Source organism: Glycine soja, chromosome 20 (assembly GCF_004193775.1).
Source record: "Glycine soja cultivar W05 chromosome 20, ASM419377v2, whole genome shotgun sequence".
Taxonomy (NCBI): domain Eukaryota; kingdom Viridiplantae; phylum Streptophyta; class Magnoliopsida; order Fabales; family Fabaceae; genus Glycine; species Glycine soja.
Genome location: NC_041021.1, coordinates 49,283,508 through 49,305,023, shown reverse-complemented (window position 1 = coordinate 49,305,023; position 21,516 = coordinate 49,283,508). Strand labels below are relative to the sequence as shown.

At 34.6% G+C, this 21,516-nt stretch overlaps 4 protein-coding genes across 4 annotated transcripts; 2 read left to right on the top strand and 2 right to left on the bottom strand.

Annotated features, from left to right (window-relative positions):
• Window positions 1-2,700: 2,700 nt before the first annotated feature.
• On the top strand, window positions 2,701-8,564 carry LOC114403049 (zeta-carotene desaturase, chloroplastic/chromoplastic-like). The gene is made up of 14 exons (XM_028365759.1): window positions 2,701-3,180; window positions 3,380-3,504; window positions 3,688-3,822; window positions 3,968-4,040; window positions 4,143-4,216; window positions 4,400-4,504; window positions 4,815-5,059; window positions 5,142-5,229; window positions 5,335-5,377; window positions 5,463-5,619; window positions 5,754-5,882; window positions 6,338-6,410; window positions 6,880-7,044; window positions 8,190-8,564. The coding sequence occupies exons 1-14, from the start codon at window positions 3,045-3,047 to the stop codon at window positions 8,352-8,354; spliced, it is 1,713 nt and encodes a 570-aa protein (XP_028221560.1). The 5' UTR covers window positions 2,701-3,044; the 3' UTR covers window positions 8,355-8,564.
• Window positions 8,565-8,788: 224 nt separating this feature from the next.
• On the top strand, window positions 8,789-13,146 carry LOC114401681. The gene is made up of 7 exons (XM_028364256.1): window positions 8,789-9,380; window positions 9,484-9,578; window positions 10,422-10,487; window positions 10,697-10,786; window positions 11,975-12,014; window positions 12,688-12,766; window positions 12,866-13,146. The coding sequence occupies exons 1-7, from the start codon at window positions 9,283-9,285 to the stop codon at window positions 12,953-12,955; spliced, it is 558 nt and encodes a 185-aa protein (XP_028220057.1). The 5' UTR covers window positions 8,789-9,282; the 3' UTR covers window positions 12,956-13,146.
• A 1,536-nt stretch (window positions 13,147-14,682) lies between these two features.
• Window positions 14,683-16,122, bottom strand: LOC114402718. Its single transcript, XM_028365376.1, has one exon. It carries the CDS (start codon window positions 15,923-15,925, stop codon window positions 14,930-14,932), a length of 996 nt encoding a protein of 331 aa, XP_028221177.1. The 5' UTR covers window positions 15,926-16,122; the 3' UTR covers window positions 14,683-14,929.
• A 1,389-nt stretch (window positions 16,123-17,511) lies between these two features.
• LOC114401375 lies at window positions 17,512-18,153 on the bottom strand. Its single transcript, XM_028363884.1, has one exon. It carries the CDS (start codon window positions 18,082-18,084, stop codon window positions 17,692-17,694), a length of 393 nt encoding a protein of 130 aa, XP_028219685.1. The 5' UTR covers window positions 18,085-18,153; the 3' UTR covers window positions 17,512-17,691.
• Between the last annotated feature and the right edge of the window lie 3,363 nt (window positions 18,154-21,516).

Below are 21,516 nucleotides of genomic sequence, written 5' to 3'. Positions count from 1 at the left end.
GTGTATATGCACCCATTTGATCCATCATTGTTACATAACCAGTTTCTTCTCATGATTTCCATTTGTATATATTTTCCAAGATTTGGTTACTTTATCTCGAAATCCATAATCTTTTCTACATTACTACATTGGTCTCTGATGATACTATTTCTTCTTTGGTAGGATTTGGACGAGCTGCCTCTTGAAGCTGAAACAGTTGAAAGGGAAAGGGGATACAGTTTGCCTGAAACTACTACTGGCTTATTGAAGGCTTTCAAATGAGGGTTCCCCAAGTGCTTGGGTGCTTATTTCTTAGCATTGGGATTTTCATTTTCTTTATGCCTTAATGATTTTCATTCCATTGTTTACTAGATCATTAAGCTGAGAACAGTCAGAAGAAGTGGCATTGTTGAAAGTTTGCAATTTCATGCTAATGGAGAAGCTGTTCGCTCATCTCTCTTTCTCAACCATAACATTGACCAAATTTGTGTTGTTTCTATGGAGTTGTAAAGGTTTCTCTCTAGAGGGTAATTGGGTTAAAGTATGAAACGCTTTAGGAACCTTTGTTTATATATTGCCCATGAGTTTACGCTATGCTCAGCAACATCAATGCCAGAAGAGGCATTTCCCTACATTGAAGCCTCACATCAAATTCTAAACACTAGTCATTTTCAAATTCAATACTTTAACCATATTTCCAATAATAATGATAATGTTCTTCCAATAAAATGAATCTAATCAATACATTGAAGCCTCACATCAAATTCTAAACACTAGTCATTTTCAAATTCAATACTTTAACCATATTTCCAATAATAATGATAATGTTCTTCCAATAAAATGAATCTAATCAATCAGGAAAAACAAAATGTTATTTTCTTTCACTGCACAAAAACAAACTACAACAATCCAATAAGAGATACAATCACACACTCCTAACTCATGTAAGTTCCCTTGCTTCACTTCAGGTCACAAGATACATATGGAGTGTGTGTAAAAAAATCTCAAAACTGACAAATGCGCTTGCTTATCATGCATCCATTGCCCTGGATTAGAAGAAAATTCTGATAGAGGCAACCCTAAAGTTAATTACAACTCAAAGCAACTTCATGCATGAGGAAGGAATAAAGTATTCAATAAGCTTTCACTTGATAGCATATGATCTAGCTAGCTTGATTCATTGAAATTTAATGCAAGGGAAAAAGATCGAAGACCTTCTCATTTTCAATTTCTAAGGCGTACTCATAGCAAAACAAACATACACTGAAAACATAACATATACCAGGCTAAACTCAAATGCATCTACATATGATTTGAATGAACACTTTGCTCTGTGTGCATATTGATATTTCTTTCTCTACAACAGATCCAATCAAAGTGCATGATGCCCAATGGATCAGGACAAATAGCCTGAAGAAATATATAGGTTGTGCTCTATTGTAGAGGTTCAGGAAAAAAAACATTATACCTCGCCTAGAATTGATGCCGGCTTGGATTTAGATTGTCATGGCCACTCCCCATATTATTGTTGGTGCACCCAACACTTAAGGTGAAATGACGAAAATATCTTTGATCCGTAAGTCATTTAAATTGATCCGTAAAAGACTTACAGATCAACTTGATCCGTAGAAGCCTTACGGATCAACTTGATCCATAAGCTTTTTACGGATCAAGTTGATCCGTAAGACTTTTATGGATCAAGTTGATCCGTATTGTTCCGTAAAAGACTTACGGATCAAGTTGATCCGTATTAACCTTACGGATCAACTTGATCCGTATAATTTATGGATCACCCTCACACATACTCATCAAAAATGTGAAAAAAGCGTAGAGATAGTTTTGATATTTAAAAAAAAATGCTGGGTGCACTTAGCAACACCCTCTCTTTTTTTGGTCAACATGTATCAATCAACATTTGGGCCTCAAGCCTCAGCAGGACAGTGATTATGTCGGGCCTTTAAATAGCCTATCTCTTCTTGAAACTAAGGCTTAAATGGTTTGGATATTCCACTCCTTTCTTTCTTTTTTCCCACGATCACCTTCAACTTATTTCGTTTTTTTTTCTCTTATACTAGTTCCTGCAAAATATGATTTTTAACTTTATAAGCTAAATTTAGCTTATAAAAATAATTATTTTATTTTTCCGTAAACATACCCATAGATATAGATGTATAGTTTTTTTTACTGAAAAAGTAACACGGTCCAAACATAAAAAATTAATAAAATAAAAATTTGTTTTTGTTGTGTATCTATTTTACATATGTAACAAAAGCTTATATTCCTTAGATAAAATATATAATGTAAACTTGTTTTTGTCAATGACATTGCTTAGAAAATTGTGAGTCTACACTCCTAGATAGAATATAGAGTTGTAAGTTTACATTAAAAAAAAAAGAAGTTGGAGTGTAAACTTAGAGATTGGGAGGAAGTTTTGACATCAACTATAATTCCTATCTTGCGCTTTTCCAAGAAATTAGGATCAAAACTTATGTACTGCATGAATTTTGAAAAAAAATATAACAAATTGAATAATTAAATAAAATAAATAAAAAATAAAAAAGATTGTGGAACCGACACGTGACCATGACTAAACAGTTATAATAATTAATAATACTATTAACTAGTTAACTAGAAATGGATAAAAAGAATCCGAAGGCCACCAATAGCTGACACGTAAGCGAAATTAAGGAGTTAAAATAGAAAGTTTGATAAGAGTGAAAGTGAGTCTCTGAACCGTGTAGGAAGGAGGTGCATTGGTCCATTATCCGTTGTTAATGGAAATGGAAGTGGAAGTAGCACTTCCATTTTCCAATTTCCAATTTCCAGTGGAGTAGAACACATTCATTCAATTGCAATTTTTTATAATTTCATATATCCTCCAATATTGCTGGTGGTTAGCACTCACAAGAGACAGGCTCAACTACCAGACAAATTTTCCATTCCCGGCATCTCCTCCAAACCTACGTACCCCAGATACCCTAAATTCGATTCATACACATAACACAACACAACCTCGTTCCTTTGCTGACCAACTCGGTTGTTGTTTTTTTCTTTCACTTTCACCTATGGTTATGGCTTCTTTGATTCAGTTTTCCCCAACTCCCCTCTCCTCTGTTCCCATCACTACCCGTTTCACCCGGACCCACAAGTCTCGCCTTCGTTGCTCCTTAGATGCTAATGTTTCCGACATGAGCGTTAACGGTTTGTAATTTCAATTTCTCATCAATTGTCGATGTTACACTTATATTAGCAGTATCTTTTTTTCCCCTTCTCTTTATCTATTATTTTTTTTTTCATTTTTGGGAGTGTTGGAATAATTTGGAAATTAAAGGCATAGTTAGTTTGGGGAGTGTCACAACGTTTAGATAATAATTCTTAAACTGTAAGTTTGACATGGCAGCGCCAAAAGGGTTGTTTCCTCCGGAACCAGAACATTATCGAGGACCGAAGCTGAAAGTGGCAATTATTGGAGCTGGACTTGCAGGCATGTCAACTGCAGTGGAACTCTTGGATCAAGGACACGAGGTTTAGCTCCTTCTTTCTCTGTTTGTATTAATGAGCTACTGATATCTTAATAATTTTGAAATCGGATGTTGTGGTAATATATAGTAAAGTTACTTTTGAATTCCTTGATCCTTAGTTAGTCTGTTTTGTTATTCAGGTGTTGATTGCATCAGGATGTTATGACTAATGTATTCTATCATTCAGGTGGATATATATGAGTCAAGGCCTTTTATTGGTGGCAAAGTTGGTTCTTTTGTTGACAAAGGTGGGAATCACATTGAAATGGGATTGCATGTTTTCTTTGGTTGCTACAACAATCTTTTCCGATTGATGAAGAAGGTAAGCTGTTTTTACTTCATCTCTAAAACCTGTTTTCTTCTTCCCTCTTTTTTGGCCATGAAACCTGTACTATTGACTTTATTTTTCGTGTACATTGTATCTGTCCATTTAATAACTTCTACTTCTTCAATGCTTGGATGACTAGGTGGGTGCGGATAACAATCTACTTGTAAAGGATCACACTCACACTTTTGTTAACAAAGGGGGTCAAATTGGAGGTATGTTTTATGCCGCAATACCTTTGCTTCATTTTTTGTTCATTTTTTTCTTCTCATTCCATGAGAGCAGTGCATCGCTCATAACTTAGTTTTCCTGTGCAGAACTAGATTTTCGCTTCCCAATTGGGGCACCAATACACGGGATAAGGGCGTTTTTGTCCACAAATCAGCTTAATGTAATCATATTGTATATTCTGTTATCATGTTTGTTTAGATTACATTACTTGGTCATCATTCATCAGTATTATGCAGAACTAGAAAGTAATATATTTGAATGCCCAACATAAGTATATTTGTTAATTTGGTTTTCCTCAGCAGGATGGTCATCGCACCTAACTTTACATATTGTTTATGAACAGACTTATGATAAGGCTAGAAATGCTGTGGCTCTTGCACTCAGTCCAGTTGTCAAAGCTCTTGTTGATCCAGATGGTGCACTGAGGGACATAAGGAATTTGGATAGTGTAAGAGGATTTGTTATTTTCTTGTTATTTTTTGGTCTATTTCCAAATGATGCTTCCTGATTATCTGTGCCCTCAGTTTCCACGTGTTCTTACACATGCTCATGCCCATCCACACAGCATATACATAAATGCTCACACACACAATAGGAGTAACTGTGAAGGTTCTTTGTATACCAAACAGAGTAAAAATACCATTACTTGCTGCCCTAGAATCTATATTTACTCTTTCACTTTGTATTGCTTGTGTTTGTCAATCTTCTTTCTTTATGTCCAATGTTGTTCTTTTAACCATTATGTGAATTTGTTACAGATTAGCTTTTCAGACTGGTTTTTATCCAAAGGTGGCACACGCATGAGTATTACAAAAATGTGGGATCCAGTTGCCTATGCCCTTGGGTTTATTGACTGTGATAATATCAGTGCCCGCTGCATGCTCACCATATTTGCATTGTTTGCCACAAAGACCGAGGCTTCCCTTTTGCGAATGCTGAAGGGTTCACCAGATGTTTATCTGAGTGGCCCCATCCGAAAGTACATCACAGACAGAGGGGGCAGGTATAATTTTAGATACAAAAATATTGCCACCATCAGCATCCAAATTTCTTCCTATTTAGATTCTCATTCATTGCTGGAACAGGTTCCATCTTAGGTGGGGATGTAGAGAAGTACTTCATGACAAATCTGCTGATGGGAGTATTTATGTTACAGGACTTTCCATGTCAAAGGTGATATCTGTGTTCTTGTTTGAAATCTTAACATGCTTGGTTAGAATCTAATTGACATTCTCAAAATCTTTATTGTCAATACCTTATTAATTTTTATTTTCTCAGGCTACTGCCAAGAAAATTGTGAAAGCTGATGCTTATGTAGCTGGTTAGTAGCTTACTCTTGGATTTTGTAATTTTCCTTTATTGTGCCAACAATCTTCAATGCCTTAACATCATTTACATGATGCCAGCTTGTGATGTCCCTGGAATTAAGAGATTACTTCCATCAAAGTGGAGGGAACAGGAGTTTTTCAATAACATATATGAACTAGTTGGAGTTCCTGTAGTCACAGTGCAACTTAGATACAATGGTTGGGTTACAGAGTTGCAGGATCTAGAAAAGTCAAGGTAAGTCTCTGAATTTTAGGTCCATGTAGAAACTATAAAGTGATGTACTTTTGCTTTGACAGTAAAGATTGATCGATTTTCCTTTGATCATTATTGTTCAACTTCTTCATGCACCCTTACTATCTGAATGACAGGCGACTGGGGAAAGCTGTTGGGTTGGATAACCTTCTCTATACACCCGATGCAGATTTTTCTTGCTTTGCAGACCTTGCACTTTCATCTCCAGAAGATTATTACATTGAGGGACAAGGATCATTGCTCCAGTAAGTGTTTGCAATCTCTCACTTCTAAATTTTCACTTCCATTCATGAGTTGTTTACTTGAAAATAATTTATAAGAAAGATTTAAGTGTTTTGCTTGAGTGTTCTGCACTTGGCATAATGATAAATATATACATGGAAAAATAAACACAACTTAAATTTGCAAGAGTAGTGAAGAATTGGACTATTTTTAAGATCTTAATATTCCCAATGCTTCATAACTACTGTCATCATCTCCGACAGTTTATGCTTAAAAACATGCATGGCCAAGTATGTTATGCAATGGATGAAATTGCATCATCAATTCAACGTGCAGCTTGTATCTGAGATTGGTAAATGCACAAGCTTTAACCAAGCCTAGCGAGTAACTTTTCATGGTATTAAAATTTTGTAACCATCGTGCATATAATGTGTGATTTAGTATTGACCTTCTAAGAATATAATGTTATATTTGTCAGATGTGTTCTGACGCCAGGAGATCCATACATGCCCTTACCAAATGACGAAATTATTGCAAGGGTAGCAAAACAGGTTGGTTAACGAATTCCATTTATCTTATTCTGTTTTTGATATTTTTACCATTGATTTAGTAGTGACATGAAACGTTTGCTTCCAAAGTAGGATGCTTATGCACACCCTTAGTAGCTAGAGTGTGTTTACCGTGTGTTGAGTTATTTTAATATTTCAGCATTCAACGTCATATGATGTTAATGGTGAATGCAAGATAAATATTTTTAATGAAATACCAATATGGGATCAGTTTATGGATCACTAGAGACAGTTACTGGTTGGATTGGTACTTGTTCATTTGGTGCATGTTTGTTCATGCTGCTAATTTGATGGCTGACTGGATTGTTCTGATATCATCAGCATAGCATTTTGTATAATTTCCATCACAAATCAAATCACAGGTTCCATTTTGTAGTCTATTTGGGTTTTTTTAATCAATGGTAGATATTCAGTTCTCTTGTCATTACATTGATTTTCAAAATTTTATTAGGTTTTAGCGCTGTTCCCATCATCTCAAGGTTTGGAAGTCACTTGGTCTTCTGTTGTTAAAATTGGTCAATCTTTGTACCGTGAGGGACCTGGTAAAGATCCATATAGACCTGATCAAAAGACGCCAGTGAAGAATTTCTTTCTTGCTGGATCTTACACAAAGCAGGTAGCACCTTGTTGACTATGCTTCTCCTATGCATATAATATATTGCCCTTAAAATTGCATGTTATCTAGATGCTTTGTAGCTGCGGTGTATGAGATCCTACAGGAGTCAGTTAACCTTTAACTTCTTATATTGGTTCCTGCCCCCTGGGCTTATAGGGTGAGCTATGAAAAATTTTTAGAAAGTGAAGAAGCTTTTATGACACTGACAATAAATTCTTGCTTGCTGCTATATTTGATTGAATGGATTACTTGTCTACTGTACTATGAAAAATTGTGTATTTGTGTTTTTTCTTGTCACTTATTTTAGTATCTGGATTCAGTATTAAAAAAATATACTGACATGCCTTCTCTAAAAAAAAAATATGTACTGGCATGCCATAAAATATTACTTGGCTGTTGTTACTTATATTTTACTTTCACTGTTCAGGATGGGGTCTATTGCCACTCTAATGAATTTATTGTCACTCTTATTCAAAAAAATTCTATAATTTTTTTCTTTTCAAAATTCATAATTTGATAAACAAAGAAAAAGGAAATTTCAGATAAAAATTATTTGAATTGGAGTGGGAATAGACATTTGGAAAGTGGAAACGGCAATAGACACTCGCTACTTTCACTCATAATTCCCAGCGTAGTAAATGGTTTGTGGAAAAAGGATACAACGATAAATATAGTGTACATGGTTTTTCAATAGAGATTAGTATGTGCTTTTTCTAGTTTTTTTAATCGGTCAATATTAGTTGTTAGTTTTTGTTAGAATGTTAGTAGGAGGATTTGAACCCACATTCTTGCTCCCCTCCCTCCTCCCTTCAACCCTTAAGCCTCCCTTCCTAACCACTAAGCAACCTTGTAACTTCTGGATGTGCTTTTACTATGCTTGCCCACATCTATGGGATATAACTTGCTCAAACTCAAATTTACCGAACTAATTTGACCTTTCCAAGTTCAACCTTTTTTTTTTATCTATTAACTTTTTTTTTTTTTTTACTTTTTGAGTCCATGCCAATATTTATAATGAGCTCTTACAATTTTGCGGTGTTTGTCCAGCAATTGCTGTATGTTGTTTTCTCCAGTTTTACTGCAGTAGTGAAATCTAAGTTGCATTGGTGTTGCTCACTTTTATTATTATTGTTATTTTTGTTCAGGACTACATAGACAGCATGGAAGGTGCAACCTTGTCTGGCAGACAAGCTTCGGCCTATATCTGTGATGCAGGGGAAGGATTAGTGGCATTGCGGAAGAAGCTCGATGATGAGTTTAAAGACGACTTAACAATATCAAATACTAAAGATGAATTGAGCCTAGTATGATAAATTTCCACGAGGTGGTCACGTTGACATGAAGCTAGCTCGTTCTTTTTCCATGCAACATTTTACAATGTATATTCAATCCAAAAATAATTTCAGAACTGATTGTTTCGAAGCAAGTAGTGTTGTTTATAGTTGTAATATCCGGTGTCTATAAATTGTGATTCCTATCCAGCCATTGACATTCTTTACGCTGCAATTTTTTCTTTTCAACCGAAATTAGCATTAAAATAATTCAAGGTAATGATCCAGGAATTGATCGATGTGCAAGAAATTCTTTTTTTTTTTAATACACACTTATTAGTTGGAATTTATAGAAAAAAACACAATTTAATGAGTTTCACATTATTCTCTTTTTTGATTTTATAATTTTTAATAAAATTTAACTAATGTGAGAAAATGTGGTAGAGAATATGTTATTAATATTCCTCAAAGAAAATTCCTATTAGACATGAATATAAATTAAACTAAAAAAATACACATAGGGAATACTGGAGTAGACAGGGACGTAGAATTGATGCGGTTAAGAGTTGGTGCATTTGATGTAGTCAGACAGCAAATGAGAACCCAAATCAAATCCCGTAGAGAGTGAGCAAGCCTTGACCACACAAATAATTGAACCGAATGTATGCATGCATGTTGGAACTGAAAACCGGGAACACGAACAACCTTAAATTAATGTAAATGATCACATGATAGGAAATGGCAAAAAATATGCAGCCTGAGTGAAACAAATCCACTACTAGCTTTACACAAGCAGGTACTACATACTTACTAACAATCTAATATATCTATAGTGGTGAATTCGGACATTCAAATTCATTGCCGCTTCTCTGATTTATCTTGTGACGTTGCAGTTTCGAAGGAATCACGGCGTCCAAAACTACTCAAACACTAACACACTGAATAGGAGGAAGATACAAAAGCAAGTATGAACAGAGAAAGTGAAACACCTCAGATATTGAAAATAGCAATGAGTGGAGTGACGGAGCTCTTGAGGCTTTTCTCTCCTTCTTCCAATCAAACAAGGTCAGGTCTCCATGCCAACACAATCTCCAACCTTCTTCACTTATCTATCTATTAATTGCTCTATTCTATGGAGACCCACTCTCTCCCAATTATTTATATGCAGACTTGAGAAACACAGAGATGAATTCCCAGCTTCAAGCGTCGATGATGTTCTAAGGATCATCCAGTCTGATCACCACAACGCTTATTTCTTAACAGGTACCTACCCTTTCTTTCATTTCACTCGTACCAAACATTTGATTACAAGTTTATTTATATGACAAATCACTACCTTACGATATTAGTTAATAGGACAAAAGTTTGTACTGCGATACACAAAATTACACTTTCCATAATTTTTTTTTTACACTCCTTTATGTTTTTTACAATGAATATTTTCTTCATTTAGTTCTTTAATCAATGTGTCAATGATACTACTTAATAAGATCCTATTTATATTTGTATTGCGATACACAAAATTACACTTTCCATAATTTTTTTTACCCTCCTTTATGTTTTTTACAATAAATATTTTCTTCTTTTAGTTCTTTAATCAATGTGTCAATGATACTACTTAATAAGATCCTATTTATATTATCACTCTCTACTTGTACTCCCTCCCATCATACCCATCATAGTAGTATAAACAATTTGTTCAAAAATAATTCTCATTTTAGTTTTATAATGTAACATTAATTATTTTTTCCACTTATATTCTTTATAATACCAACGAAAAAACAAAAAATAAATTAATGATGATAAAATTAACTTTAGAAGATTGTTATTTTTTTTAATCTAATTATTGGTTTTTCTTATTATGTATAAACAATCTAAATTGACAATTATAATGAGATGGTGGGAGTATTTTTTGGCTAATATTTTTTAATTTGCATTTATTTTACTAATACGGTAATCACATCAGCTTTTTTTTTTTTTTTTTTTTCCGTGGTATGTTATCTGTCTCTTAATTTTTGCATGCATGATGAAGCGGATCGTGCTTGAAGAAATGAATTATACGGCTAAAATTAATGAACGCATTTCTCAATTTTGTTTGACAACTAGGGAACTTCACTTCTTCAATTTATGCTGAGAACTGTATCTTTGAAGACCCAACTATTAAATTTCGTGGTAAGAATTATCGTCTTCTACCTACAGCAACTTGTATGCTACTCTTCCTCTTGTGCTTGGCTTGGCCTTTCTTCTCTTCTTCAGCTTGCCCTTCATCCACAACTCAAGTTACTCATATTGCTGTCACCGGAAAAAAAAAACATGAAAGAAAAGAAAACATCACTTTGAAAATGTACAATCAACTAAAGCTATGATGCATGGTCATACAGGTAGGGAGTTATATGCGCGCAACTTGAAATTGCTTGTTCCCTTCTTTGACTGTGGATCAATTATACTACAAAAGATTGACAAGGTAGATATTCTATGTAAATTAACATTTTATACTTGCTAGTTGTAAAACTAGAAACCTACAACAAGAGACCATCTCTCTGTTGGAAGTTGGAACTCTTGTCTAAAGGCACTCTTTTGTGGAAAAGAAAAGTGCATTATTTTAGATCTTCCTCATTAAAACCATTTACACTTGTTTTGATTATATAATAAGAAGATTCACATTAACTAGGAGTGATTCTATTCATGACCAGAAAACTGTATTTCCCTTTGTTACTAAGGCATTCATTATTCAAGAATCACCTGGAAGAATGTATCAATTGGGGGGGGGGGGGGGGGGGCATGGGACTTAGCATCATACTATTGCCATAGGGTGGTTCTTTTGTGTTTGGACCTTTGGATACTCCATGGTTATATTGAGAAAATGGTCAAGTTTTAGACATGTAAATAAAGTTTGTATTATACAAAATTTCAAGTTCCATATTCTTGAGAAAAAAAAATTAAATTTCTAAACATTAACTAAAGTGGGAGATTCCAATGCATTGTGTAGTGTTATGATTTTGGAATTCAATCTTTGACTCATGGAAACTCTACATTTATCTTTAGATGATGGAGATTTCACTTTTCAGTGGCTCTTGGGAATCTGGGGCAATTAATAATTTAATATCCACCAACTCATTCATGAATGGAGCCACACCACCCCAACCTAAAGAGGGTTTAAGCACCCAAGCAGAAGGAACATGATTCTAAGAAATGTGATTCGCTACTTGATTGAGGGGTTTAGGCTTGTAGGATGATACACTACTTGGAGAGGGTTTTTCGAGTTTATCTATAAAACTTGGAATTCAATTCTAGATTTGTTAATTTTGAACCTATGGTCTAGATACTTCGAACCATTTCTTACCCATTTGCTTTATGGTTTAGACCCTTAAAAAGATTTGTTTCTCTCTTTTGATTATATGTGCTGATCAGTCATCTTTCTCTGTTAGGTTCCTATGTTGTCTTTCTCTGCAAATTGAAAGTCTTGAATCTCCTGATATTTAACTTTCACGACTCTGTTAATTTAAATCCTAAACACCTTATCGCTGGATGTTTCTTTCAATCAGTTTCTGGATATCTAACCATAACTGAAAGGACACTAGCCTCTTGAGCTACACTATTTACTCAAAAGACACACCTTCATGCTTTTCTCATGATATAATTCATAATGCGGGATGTTGACTCTGACACAAATTTTGTGCTGGCATCTTGGAAACTAAGGTGCTTATCCCGCTCCTTATATGCACTAATGTAACATCAGCATTTCGTTTTTCTAGCACTTTGTATTCCCTCAGTTAAGGAGTTACTGAAAACTCAGCAAATGGAGATAGAGTCCAATAGCTATATGAGTTGATAAAAAAGATAGAATAAGCCTTATCTTAATTTTGAAACTTTCCGTGTATAATGCTAACTTATCTGTACAACTTGATCATATGTTGCACATATATATGTGTTCAATCAATGAAGATTATCTTGGTTCCCTCTATATATGCATTGTTGTTCAAAAAATGATAAAATGCTTCTAAAAGCAAAATGGTAGTGATGTTCTTGAATATAGATAAATTTTTGTATTTGGCATCTTTTTGCCTTTAACACTGTTAAAAGGATCCCTAAAGAGTTCGCTACTTGCTTCACTTCAGTGTTCTGAAATTAGGTACAACATAGATAGATGTTTGGTCAATTTTATAGTCTTTGTTCATTCCTTAGGTTTGTTAGGTGTCTGGTACGAGTATGATAGTCATCAGTTTTAAAGTGTCCATGCATCTATTAATCAGCAAACATCACCTAAGAGGATATTAGAAGTTACATGACTGGCCTCCATTCCATGTTTTCATCACTTAATATTTTCAATTTCTTTGTTAATTTAATTTTTGGGGTTCTGATATGCATGCAGGACCAACTTAAACCTTCCTTGGAGGCCTCTAATTTCAATCGATGGAAGCACTGTTTATGAATTAAACGAAGATTGCAAAGTCAGTCAATGCATCCTTTTCTTTCTGGTGTATACCATTTTACCAATTGATGTGATTTGAGATCCATGTTAACTGGTGTGCAACTTTTTTGTTTGATAGATTGTTAGACATGTTGAGAGTTGGAACATTTCTGCAGCTGAAGCTGTTTTGCAGAGTTTCTCCTTTAAGTCTAAAAACTCAGGTGGTTGAGACATTGAGTGTCATGAAATTTTTGCATTCATGTGTCACTCTCAGTTGGCACTTTCGAATGGAGTCACTTGGTAAATTTAACTGACATATATCATAATGATTCTTAATTTATGTAGTTGTTAAAGATGCCATTTACGCCTATCAGTTTTTCTGCATGACTGGCTAATTTTTCCTCTAGGCACAAGTATAACCAGGAGTATTTGCAGCAGAATATTTATGTTCTAAAAGAAGTGTTTATTACTGGTGCATTAGTTGGGAGAATTTTCAAGTGAATGCCAGTATATCTACACATAGCATGAAAAATCAAAGGGACTTCTGCACTAAAACAAGGCAGAATTGCAGGATTTGAAATGGTAGTTTATCTATTTTTTGCTTGAAAGGAAAACTGCATCTAAAAATTGAACAGCCATCCAAGAAGTACATAGCTGCCACAAGAAAAGATAACAGACTTCTTGTTAACAATACACTAAATTAAGTTGAGCAGGCATAAGATTCCCTTTTCCATTTAAGTCTGTTCCACTGGCTATAGTGCCTGCAGTCTGTAATAAGTATGGAGTAATTCAAATTATCAGTTGAAGATCAGCTTTATCATTTGCACCACAAGAAGTGCGTCTGTTGCTATAATGATGGGGTGAGATTAAATTACACTGATAGTCTTTAGATTAGAGCATCTCTAGACCATAAGTTCAGCGCCATAGTGCTGTTAGCACAACCAATTTTTCTCTGACACTACATTATCATTTCCCTCCACTATCTCTGACTAGTGCAGCACAGCCATCAAGTTCAGGATTACCTTTACCTTTTACTACTGTCTTTAGAGTTCAAAAATGAAATTTCTCCTTACAAACAGCATGACCCTCACTCACCCATAATAGGCTAATAACCCATCTCCAACCTTTAGAAGATTTGGTATGAGTAGCTGCTTAGTAGACCATCTTTTAGTTGCATTTGTGAATTATATGAAGGCTTTGTAGTTACTTTTTGACCAAACAATATTCCAGATATGGCAATGTAGATTCCAAGGAGTTCAAGCCAGGATGGAAGTCATTTGAAAGTTGGTTCATTTGAATTCATTTAGCACAGAAGATTGTTGGATGAAACACAGATTTGGGGTTGCAATCTTCAAGAATGTGGCTTACGATTTCAATGGCCAACCTTCTCAAGGTTTTTCAACCTAGTTGATTATATATATTAGAAAATGAAAGTAGTAAATAAAGCAGTCATGTTGCAGAGAATCTCCACCGACCACCATACCGATCTTTATAAGAAAGGTATAGGTACCTTTCTATCTGTATTATGCTTACCATATGATAGCTAATGGGGTCTATGAGTCTATGACTACGCTATGGTATTATTTAATCTGAGAAACCAAGGTGGAACGGTAGTTACGGTACTAGGGCCTGTCTGCAATTTTGCTCTGTCTTAAACTTTGAAATATATATTAAACGGTACCTCATGAGTTGGAGTCTTACATTTTATAATTTGGTTTCTCTCAACTCACGAGTCATAAGCTAACCAACTAGTTCAGATTCGAACTCATCCATGTGAAATTAAATTGCAGTCACAAATAGCACAATTCTTCTCGGGGGATACACAGCATGTTTAGACATGCAGAAACTTTATGCTCTAGTTGTTGCAATGGGCCGTACATTTTTATAAAAAATCATTACTTCATTGCAATTTACGTGTTACCATGAAGTTCCACTATTTTGTTAGAGGGCAAGAAATGGATAACCATGTAACTATTTTGTTCCTACTACTTGAAGACAAACTTAAGATAAATAACTGTACAACAGAGAAAGGCGAGTATACAAGAATTTGCTCTCCAATCCAGAGCAACATTCAAAGTTGAAACCCCCATGAAAACAACAGTTTCATTAATTTGAAACACAGTAGTTAAAAATCAATAATCACAAGTGAAAGCATGAATGTGCAAAACAACAATGAACTAATCCAGTTCCATAATTTCAGACTCTAGTCTCTCCGCCAAGCATAGAGCAACAAAGAGAAACCACCATTACTACTCCCACACGACCTTGTTGATGAAGAGCACGAACTCCTCCCACCATCACTGCTCTCCTCCGTCCACTGCAACACACTGGAGCTCGACGGTGACGTTGTTACCACCGAAGGCACCATAGTGGGTCCCACCAACCTCTTCTTCATCAACTTCTTCTCTGGCCCCACCATTTCAGGCCACACGGCGCCACCATCACCAACTTGAAACACAAAAACACCATAACCATTGTTGCCATTGCCATTTTCACTATTAACCACCCAATTCAACACGTCCCAGAAGAACTCTACTTCAACGCCATCAATGAAGATTTTCTCGTTGCCTCTGAATTTCCACGTCAGCCTTTTCACCACCAAGCAAACTTGACCATCCACTTTCACTCTCAGTTCTTCTCCACTGAACAATTCAATCTCTATTTCGCGTTTTGAACCCACGAACTCACCCCTTGACTCGTAACTCGTGCTTCCAAACACGTGTTCTCTTCTCGACACAAGAGCTTGGTCACTTGGTTGGTGAGGTGAAAGCTGCATGGGAAGAACAAGAACAAGATCACCCAGAAAGAATTCAACCCTGCCATTGCAGCAGACTGCAAGGTAGAAGCGTGACTCAGGCTCAGCTGAGTTCCGAGTACTAAAAATTGCTTCAGAGAAGTCCCAGTGAAGTTTGATTTTCTGAGAACGTTTGTTGGGGCGAGTGAGGTAGATGGATTTGGATCCTGGTCGAGTTCGGAAGAAGGAGAAAGTTGAAGGGTTGAGAGGAATGGTGATGGAGAAGGTGTGAGGTGCATAAATGGTTAAGGAGTGAGAGAGAAGGGTTCTGGACCACGTGAGGGTGAGGTGCGTGGAGGAGTTGCAAAGTTGAGTTTGGTATATGCATGTTACTAGGTTTTGTGGCACTTGAGTGGTGCTTGAGCTTGAAGGTGTGTTGGGTTGGCTGAAACAAGCTGGGATCATGCTGTGTTGTTTGTTTCTTCTTGGACGACTGTGTGTGTTTCTCAAACCATGTAGTTAATGTGTCAGTGTGTGTAATTGGCTTTATGTGTTGGGGGCAAATTTTGTTGGACTTGTGTTGAATGGTTTAAGGTTGTGACTTCTTTTGAGATGTTGGCAAAAGTATAGAAGTAATGATGAGAAGGCAAGGCTTGATTGATATTAAAAGAGAAAAAGAGGGAGAATACGAGGCTTTTATGGGGTTAGCCTTTCAAATACAGTTTGGTGGTTTCCTTGAATTGCGCCTTTGACAAGGCTTCAAAAGTCTTTTGTCCCTCGTAGTATACATGCTGGTGAGCTGGGTTGCACTGGGGTGTCTGTAACTTTCCAAGTCATTCGAATTAGTCAATGAAAGAGATAGAATTAACAATTGTATATGCCATGACCCGATTTTATTTTGTTAATGATTACTACCTTCTCAGTTCCCTAGATTGAAATGAAATGTCATAAATCTTATTTATAATGTTTCAACTTTGAATATCAGAAGCATTGGACATAAATGATCGTGTCATGTTTTGTCATGGAGATAAAGGGGGGCGAGAAGGGCATCTGACTTTTCATATTATCCAGTTTTTTTCTACTAAACAGCTGACATTTAGATTATAGAGCACTAAATTTATAATTTTTTTCCATATCAATAAATTTAGTTTACTGTTATTTTGTTTGCATTATAAGTAAATTGCTTGATTGTAATATCTATTTAAATTCATGTATATTGCTTGCAAACCAAAATATGCAATATTATATTCACGCAACATATATTTAAATTAATATGAAACTAACACCATTGAGAAATACTGCTTGGTACAAAAACAAAGAGAAGAAAGGCGATGTAGTGTCATCCTATCACACCCACGGAGTTTGATGTAGTGAAAACATGCTTATTAATTTTGAGAGTGTAATTAATAGAGTGTATTAGGATATTTCAGAAGGAGGTCCTTAGTTCAATTCTTGCGGAAAAACATTCCCTTGGATAAGGAGCTAATTTACTTATGTTCTAACTCTCAGAGAATTCCTTATCAAAAAAAAATTTCATCTCTCACACAGATTATTATATAAGATAAGGATATTAATTTTTACCATAATTATCTAAAAAATTAAGTTAATAATTTGTTATTAGATGACGTTAGTAATTAAATAACAATGTAAGACTATTAGAAAAAAATGATATATGAACTATTTATGATGACTTCAGTTAAAATTCAAATTTAACTTTTACTTTTATTTTTTATACAACCAATGATAGATATACACATGTATTTGTGATGTGTTCGTGTGATTTTTTATTTATTTATCAAATAGCAAGATTACTTTCTATTGTTCACAAAATACTTTTTTTTAATGAACTTTTGTAACACTATTTTCTCTTTTTATTTCTATTCATTTGACCAATCTTATCTCATGTTTCTCTTTCTTTCTTCTATATGTTTCTTTCCTTTCTTCTTATTTTTTTGACTGCACTGAAAAATATGAAAAAATTATCCAACAAATACAATTTATCTTCTCCTAAAGATATTTTATTTGTTCAACAGATTTAATTTGCAGCAAAAAAAATCTTCAAAATTTGAAATCTAAAGTAGTGGCTGCCTTTCATTAAAGCTAATATACCCTTGAAAGTTGAAACATGGCCAAAATCAAAAGGCATATATAGTTTTGTTCTGCAGTTAATTGGGGAAATCTATGTCAGGAATATTGATCCACAATCACCGGATCTAGAATTGAATTGTTTACTAAGAATGAGAAGAGCGAGTTGCCAATTCATGTTGAACAGCCTTCATGAGCAAGCTATCTTTTCCAAGAAGCACAATGACGGGAGAGCCACCAATGCTACGAGCAGCGGCATTCATAATCTCGGTCATTAAGGCCTTGAACTCCTTCAGATCAAGTGCACCATTCCCATCTTCATCGAACCTTTTGAATATCTCTTCGTTCTCTTGCTGTGGCGGCAACTCCGAACCGAAAGGCAAGAGCATCCCTAACCTCCCTCGGATTTTGTCACGCGAAAGCTTCCCATCGCCATTCTCATCTATCCTCGCAAACCATTCATTCACGAAACCATCAAACTTAGCCTTGTCATTTACGAACTCTGTTATGGTGAAGCTGTTCACTACCGCTACGCTCATTATTCGATCTGTTTTGGATGACAAAAACAGTTAATATGTTATTGTGTTCTGGACATTAATGTTTTATTTATAAAGTAACGGTTGCCCTAAGTTCACGTTTCCAATGGTTGATTAGCCTTTATTTTAGAGCACTAGACCACACCCTTCACATGATATGCCATCTAACATCTGGATCATTATGCCTGCCATAACAAATGATATTTTAATTGTTACCTTTAATTACTTTATACATGCATATTTTTGTGTATCGTCACCATTACTCCCTCCTTTTTTTTAGATTGTCAAATTTTAAAATAATTTTTGTTTTTATTTATCTTCCGTTTTTTGTAATGCTCAAAATCAGATGGATTAATTCTTTTTTTCTATCAATTATATCTTTATTTATTTATAGTTTACGCATGTATTTATTGTAAAGTGAAAAAAGAAAAGAGATAAAAAAATTATTATATTTTTTGACTTAATTAAAAAAAAAAGGTTAAAAGATAGTTAAAAAGAAATGAAGGTAGTAATATTTAAGATGATAACAAGCCTCCATTTCGATATACTTTAGGTGATAATGCATATATTAACTTTAGGAGTATAAAGTGGATTAGTAGATAGTCGACTAAGTTTGTGGGATACATTTATCAGACAAATTCACTCAATTGAGGCATTCGTACGGCTATGATTCTCGAACGAGATGCAAAACCATACGAAGGATCATGGATTTGTTACGTTTGCAGCAAATAACAATATTGTACCCTGGTCATGTGACAAACGATCAGTGCTGTTGCATTTGTTCCTAGTAGTAGAAGAAAGTCAGAAACATTTATGGCTTTCAACACAAGTAGAACTGCAAATACTAATACCATAGGTGAACCTATCTATCTTTCAATACTCAATAACAACAGCTAGCAGATTAATAATTAATGATGGCAGTCATTGAACTGTCCACTACAGAATTATTTTATGTGAAGCAGTGGTGAGTGAAACTATAATTAATTGCCAAAGTTCATAACACTCTCACTTTGCTTTTTGTTCAGCCTGAACTCTCTTCTTTGACTCGTTTTATCAATTTATTAGCAGATTCAGTTTGCTTTTCTCTTCAAGAAAGTGACAAACTGTAAACACACACAGTTGCTCTTTCGACAATGTATGTCAGTGTGTCTGCTCTGCATACATAAAACAACTCGAGTATATATGTTGGGTGGTCCATGATCCTATCAGCAATACCTAGCAACTCTACACTTGACTACAAAATTTATTTTATTTTACTTTTACTAAAATTCACCCGTTACGGCGGCATATTTGAATTTGATTGAATTGGAAAAACAAAATCCTTTTCTAAAATATTAAAAAAATAGCCTAGATTTATTCAAAGTTTCGTTAACTAAATTAATAATTAATAAACTTGTATATTAAATAAATAATGGCATAAATTGTAATGTATTACATCTATTCTATATTCAAAATAATCTTTACAAGCTGTGTAGAAAATATATGTCTACATTAGTAAATATACATAGGACAACAAGTAAGGGTATTTGTCCATGTGCTTAAGCAGCTTTGGGCCTAATTGAGTGGTCTAGGACTCTAGGGTGACATAGAAGTTTAACTGATCCCACTGCCATTGTTCTTGTTTGTGTGTTGCCATTTGCGAACCAATTGGGTTTGATACCGCAATCCAATACCAAAAAAGAGTAATGATTTTCATGCCTTTCTTTTTGAATTTCTACAGATTTGGTTTGTGCCCGTCAATTCTCTTGTTTTTTCTTTTCATGATCTTCTTGTCTTTCACTGCCACGTGAATTCAGTAAAAACAAAAACCAAATAGTAGTAGAGTTTAAATTGATATAAACTGTAACGTTTACCTAAGTCATTGCTCATTATTTGATGAAATCAGTGTCACATATGGTCTATTTTATGATGAAAGGTATGATTAGCGTAAGTGGTACTTGTCCCTTGATTGAAAAGAAGAAGCAAGACAGAATGGAAAAGGAAGAAATTAACCCGGTAGTTCTGGCTGTAGATTATACTACTTGATCATCAATTTCCCTTCGTTGTCAAGGATATATAAATCCAGGTTGTCACGTACTAATTTTTTCCCTTTCTCATTGAGGCATCAGAGAGTATGCAGATAAGCTTATGTGATCGCAACTTTTGTGGCGATGGCATTATAAAAGGAAAGACAGCCATAAGACTAAGATTCGGTTTTTCTTTTTCTCTTTAATTTCCATTATGTTATATATAACATGCTTCATTTTCTTCTTCTTTTTTTTAAACTTTTTGGCATAATTAGTTCTTTGACTTTTTTCATTTCATTTTCATCTTTCATTTTTTTTATTGATATAAATTTAGTTTAATTTATCATTTGTAGCGCTTAATTTGTTATTTATAACAGTAAAGAACTTCCAAAATATGTTAGGTCAAAAACTAACTATGTGAATCTTTTTCTTTTCCTTTCGTTCCTCTCATATCGGTGAGTGTACGAGAAAAAACATTACCCTAATTTTTTGCAACTATTTATTTAATTAAATTATGTTGTTTGAACTGTGAGCATAATTAACTCAGGCTCGCACGGTAATAAGAGACAAATCTCACAGGCGACGAGTCATGTAAGCATGGATACATACATTAATATATTAATATAATGAAATTAAGATTGAATCATTAGGATAATATTAATTATTTAATATTGATAAAGAAATATCCATACTGTCTGGTTAACAAATAGAGCTTTGGTCTCTACCCGAATATATATTCATATCTCAAAGTAGCCATTCACAACAGGTCCACCACCCATTGGAGTATACCTTTCATCTGGTATACTTTCTTTTCTGTTTTACAGTTAGGACTCTTGACTAACTTCTAGTTAGTCACAGTTTGTTAGATTCCAGCTGTGACTGTACAGCTATAAATAGCTTTTCACTTTCTCCTGTAATTCACTTTCAATTAACGAAATGCTTTTTTTCCCTGTTCACCAATCTCATACGTATTTGTCATCTTCACCCCTACTCCCAGAAAAAGCTATTTACTGATCAACTAAGTTGCCATTCACAACAGGTCCACCACCCATTGGAGTATATAAGAATGCCTACTCAAATTTTTGCAATGATAAGAAATTTTTAACATTTATAATTTTTTAACATAAAATGAAAAAAATCACATAGGTTGAGATTTTTGATATATAAGAATGCCTACTCAAATTTAGTGGATTTTGGGCAGTATGCATAGGTTTTAAAATCACTTCAGCATATATTTTAATTTATGAATGTCAAGAATGAGAATAAATTGTTTTGGTTAAAAGTTCAGGCTTACAAGATGCAGGTGAAGAGAAGTATCAGCAATCTCATTTTGAAAATATGATGAATTCTAGTTACGAACCACGTCCGAGGAAGTATAAAATAACAGATACAGTTGCCGTACCATGGAATAGATATATTGAGTACATTT

Bases quoted from the DNA above. Each gene is read 5' to 3' on its own strand.
- LOC114402718 (XM_028365376.1), bottom strand. From the start codon at position 15,925: ATGATCCCAGCTTGTTTCAGCCAACCCAACACACCTTCAAGCTCAAGC.
- LOC114403049 (XM_028365759.1), top strand. From the start codon at position 3,045: ATGGTTATGGCTTCTTTGATTCAGTTTTCCCCAACTCCCCTCTCCTCT. The intron at 5,378-5,462 runs GTTAGTAGCTTA...ACATGATGCCAG, and splicing joins AGCTGATGCTTATGTAGCTG to CTTGTGATGTCCCTGGAATT. The intron at 6,411-6,879 runs GTTGGTTAACGA...AAATTTTATTAG, and splicing joins TTGCAAGGGTAGCAAAACAG to GTTTTAGCGCTGTTCCCATC.
- LOC114401681 (XM_028364256.1), top strand. From the start codon at position 9,283: ATGAACAGAGAAAGTGAAACACCTCAGATATTGAAAATAGCAATGAGT. The intron at 10,787-11,974 runs TTCTATGTAAAT...TGCGGGATGTTG, and splicing joins AAAGATTGACAAGGTAGATA to ACTCTGACACAAATTTTGTG. The intron at 12,015-12,687 runs GTGCTTATCCCG...ATATGCATGCAG, and splicing joins CTGGCATCTTGGAAACTAAG to GACCAACTTAAACCTTCCTT.
- LOC114401375 (XM_028363884.1), bottom strand. From the start codon at position 18,084: ATGAGCGTAGCGGTAGTGAACAGCTTCACCATAACAGAGTTCGTAAAT.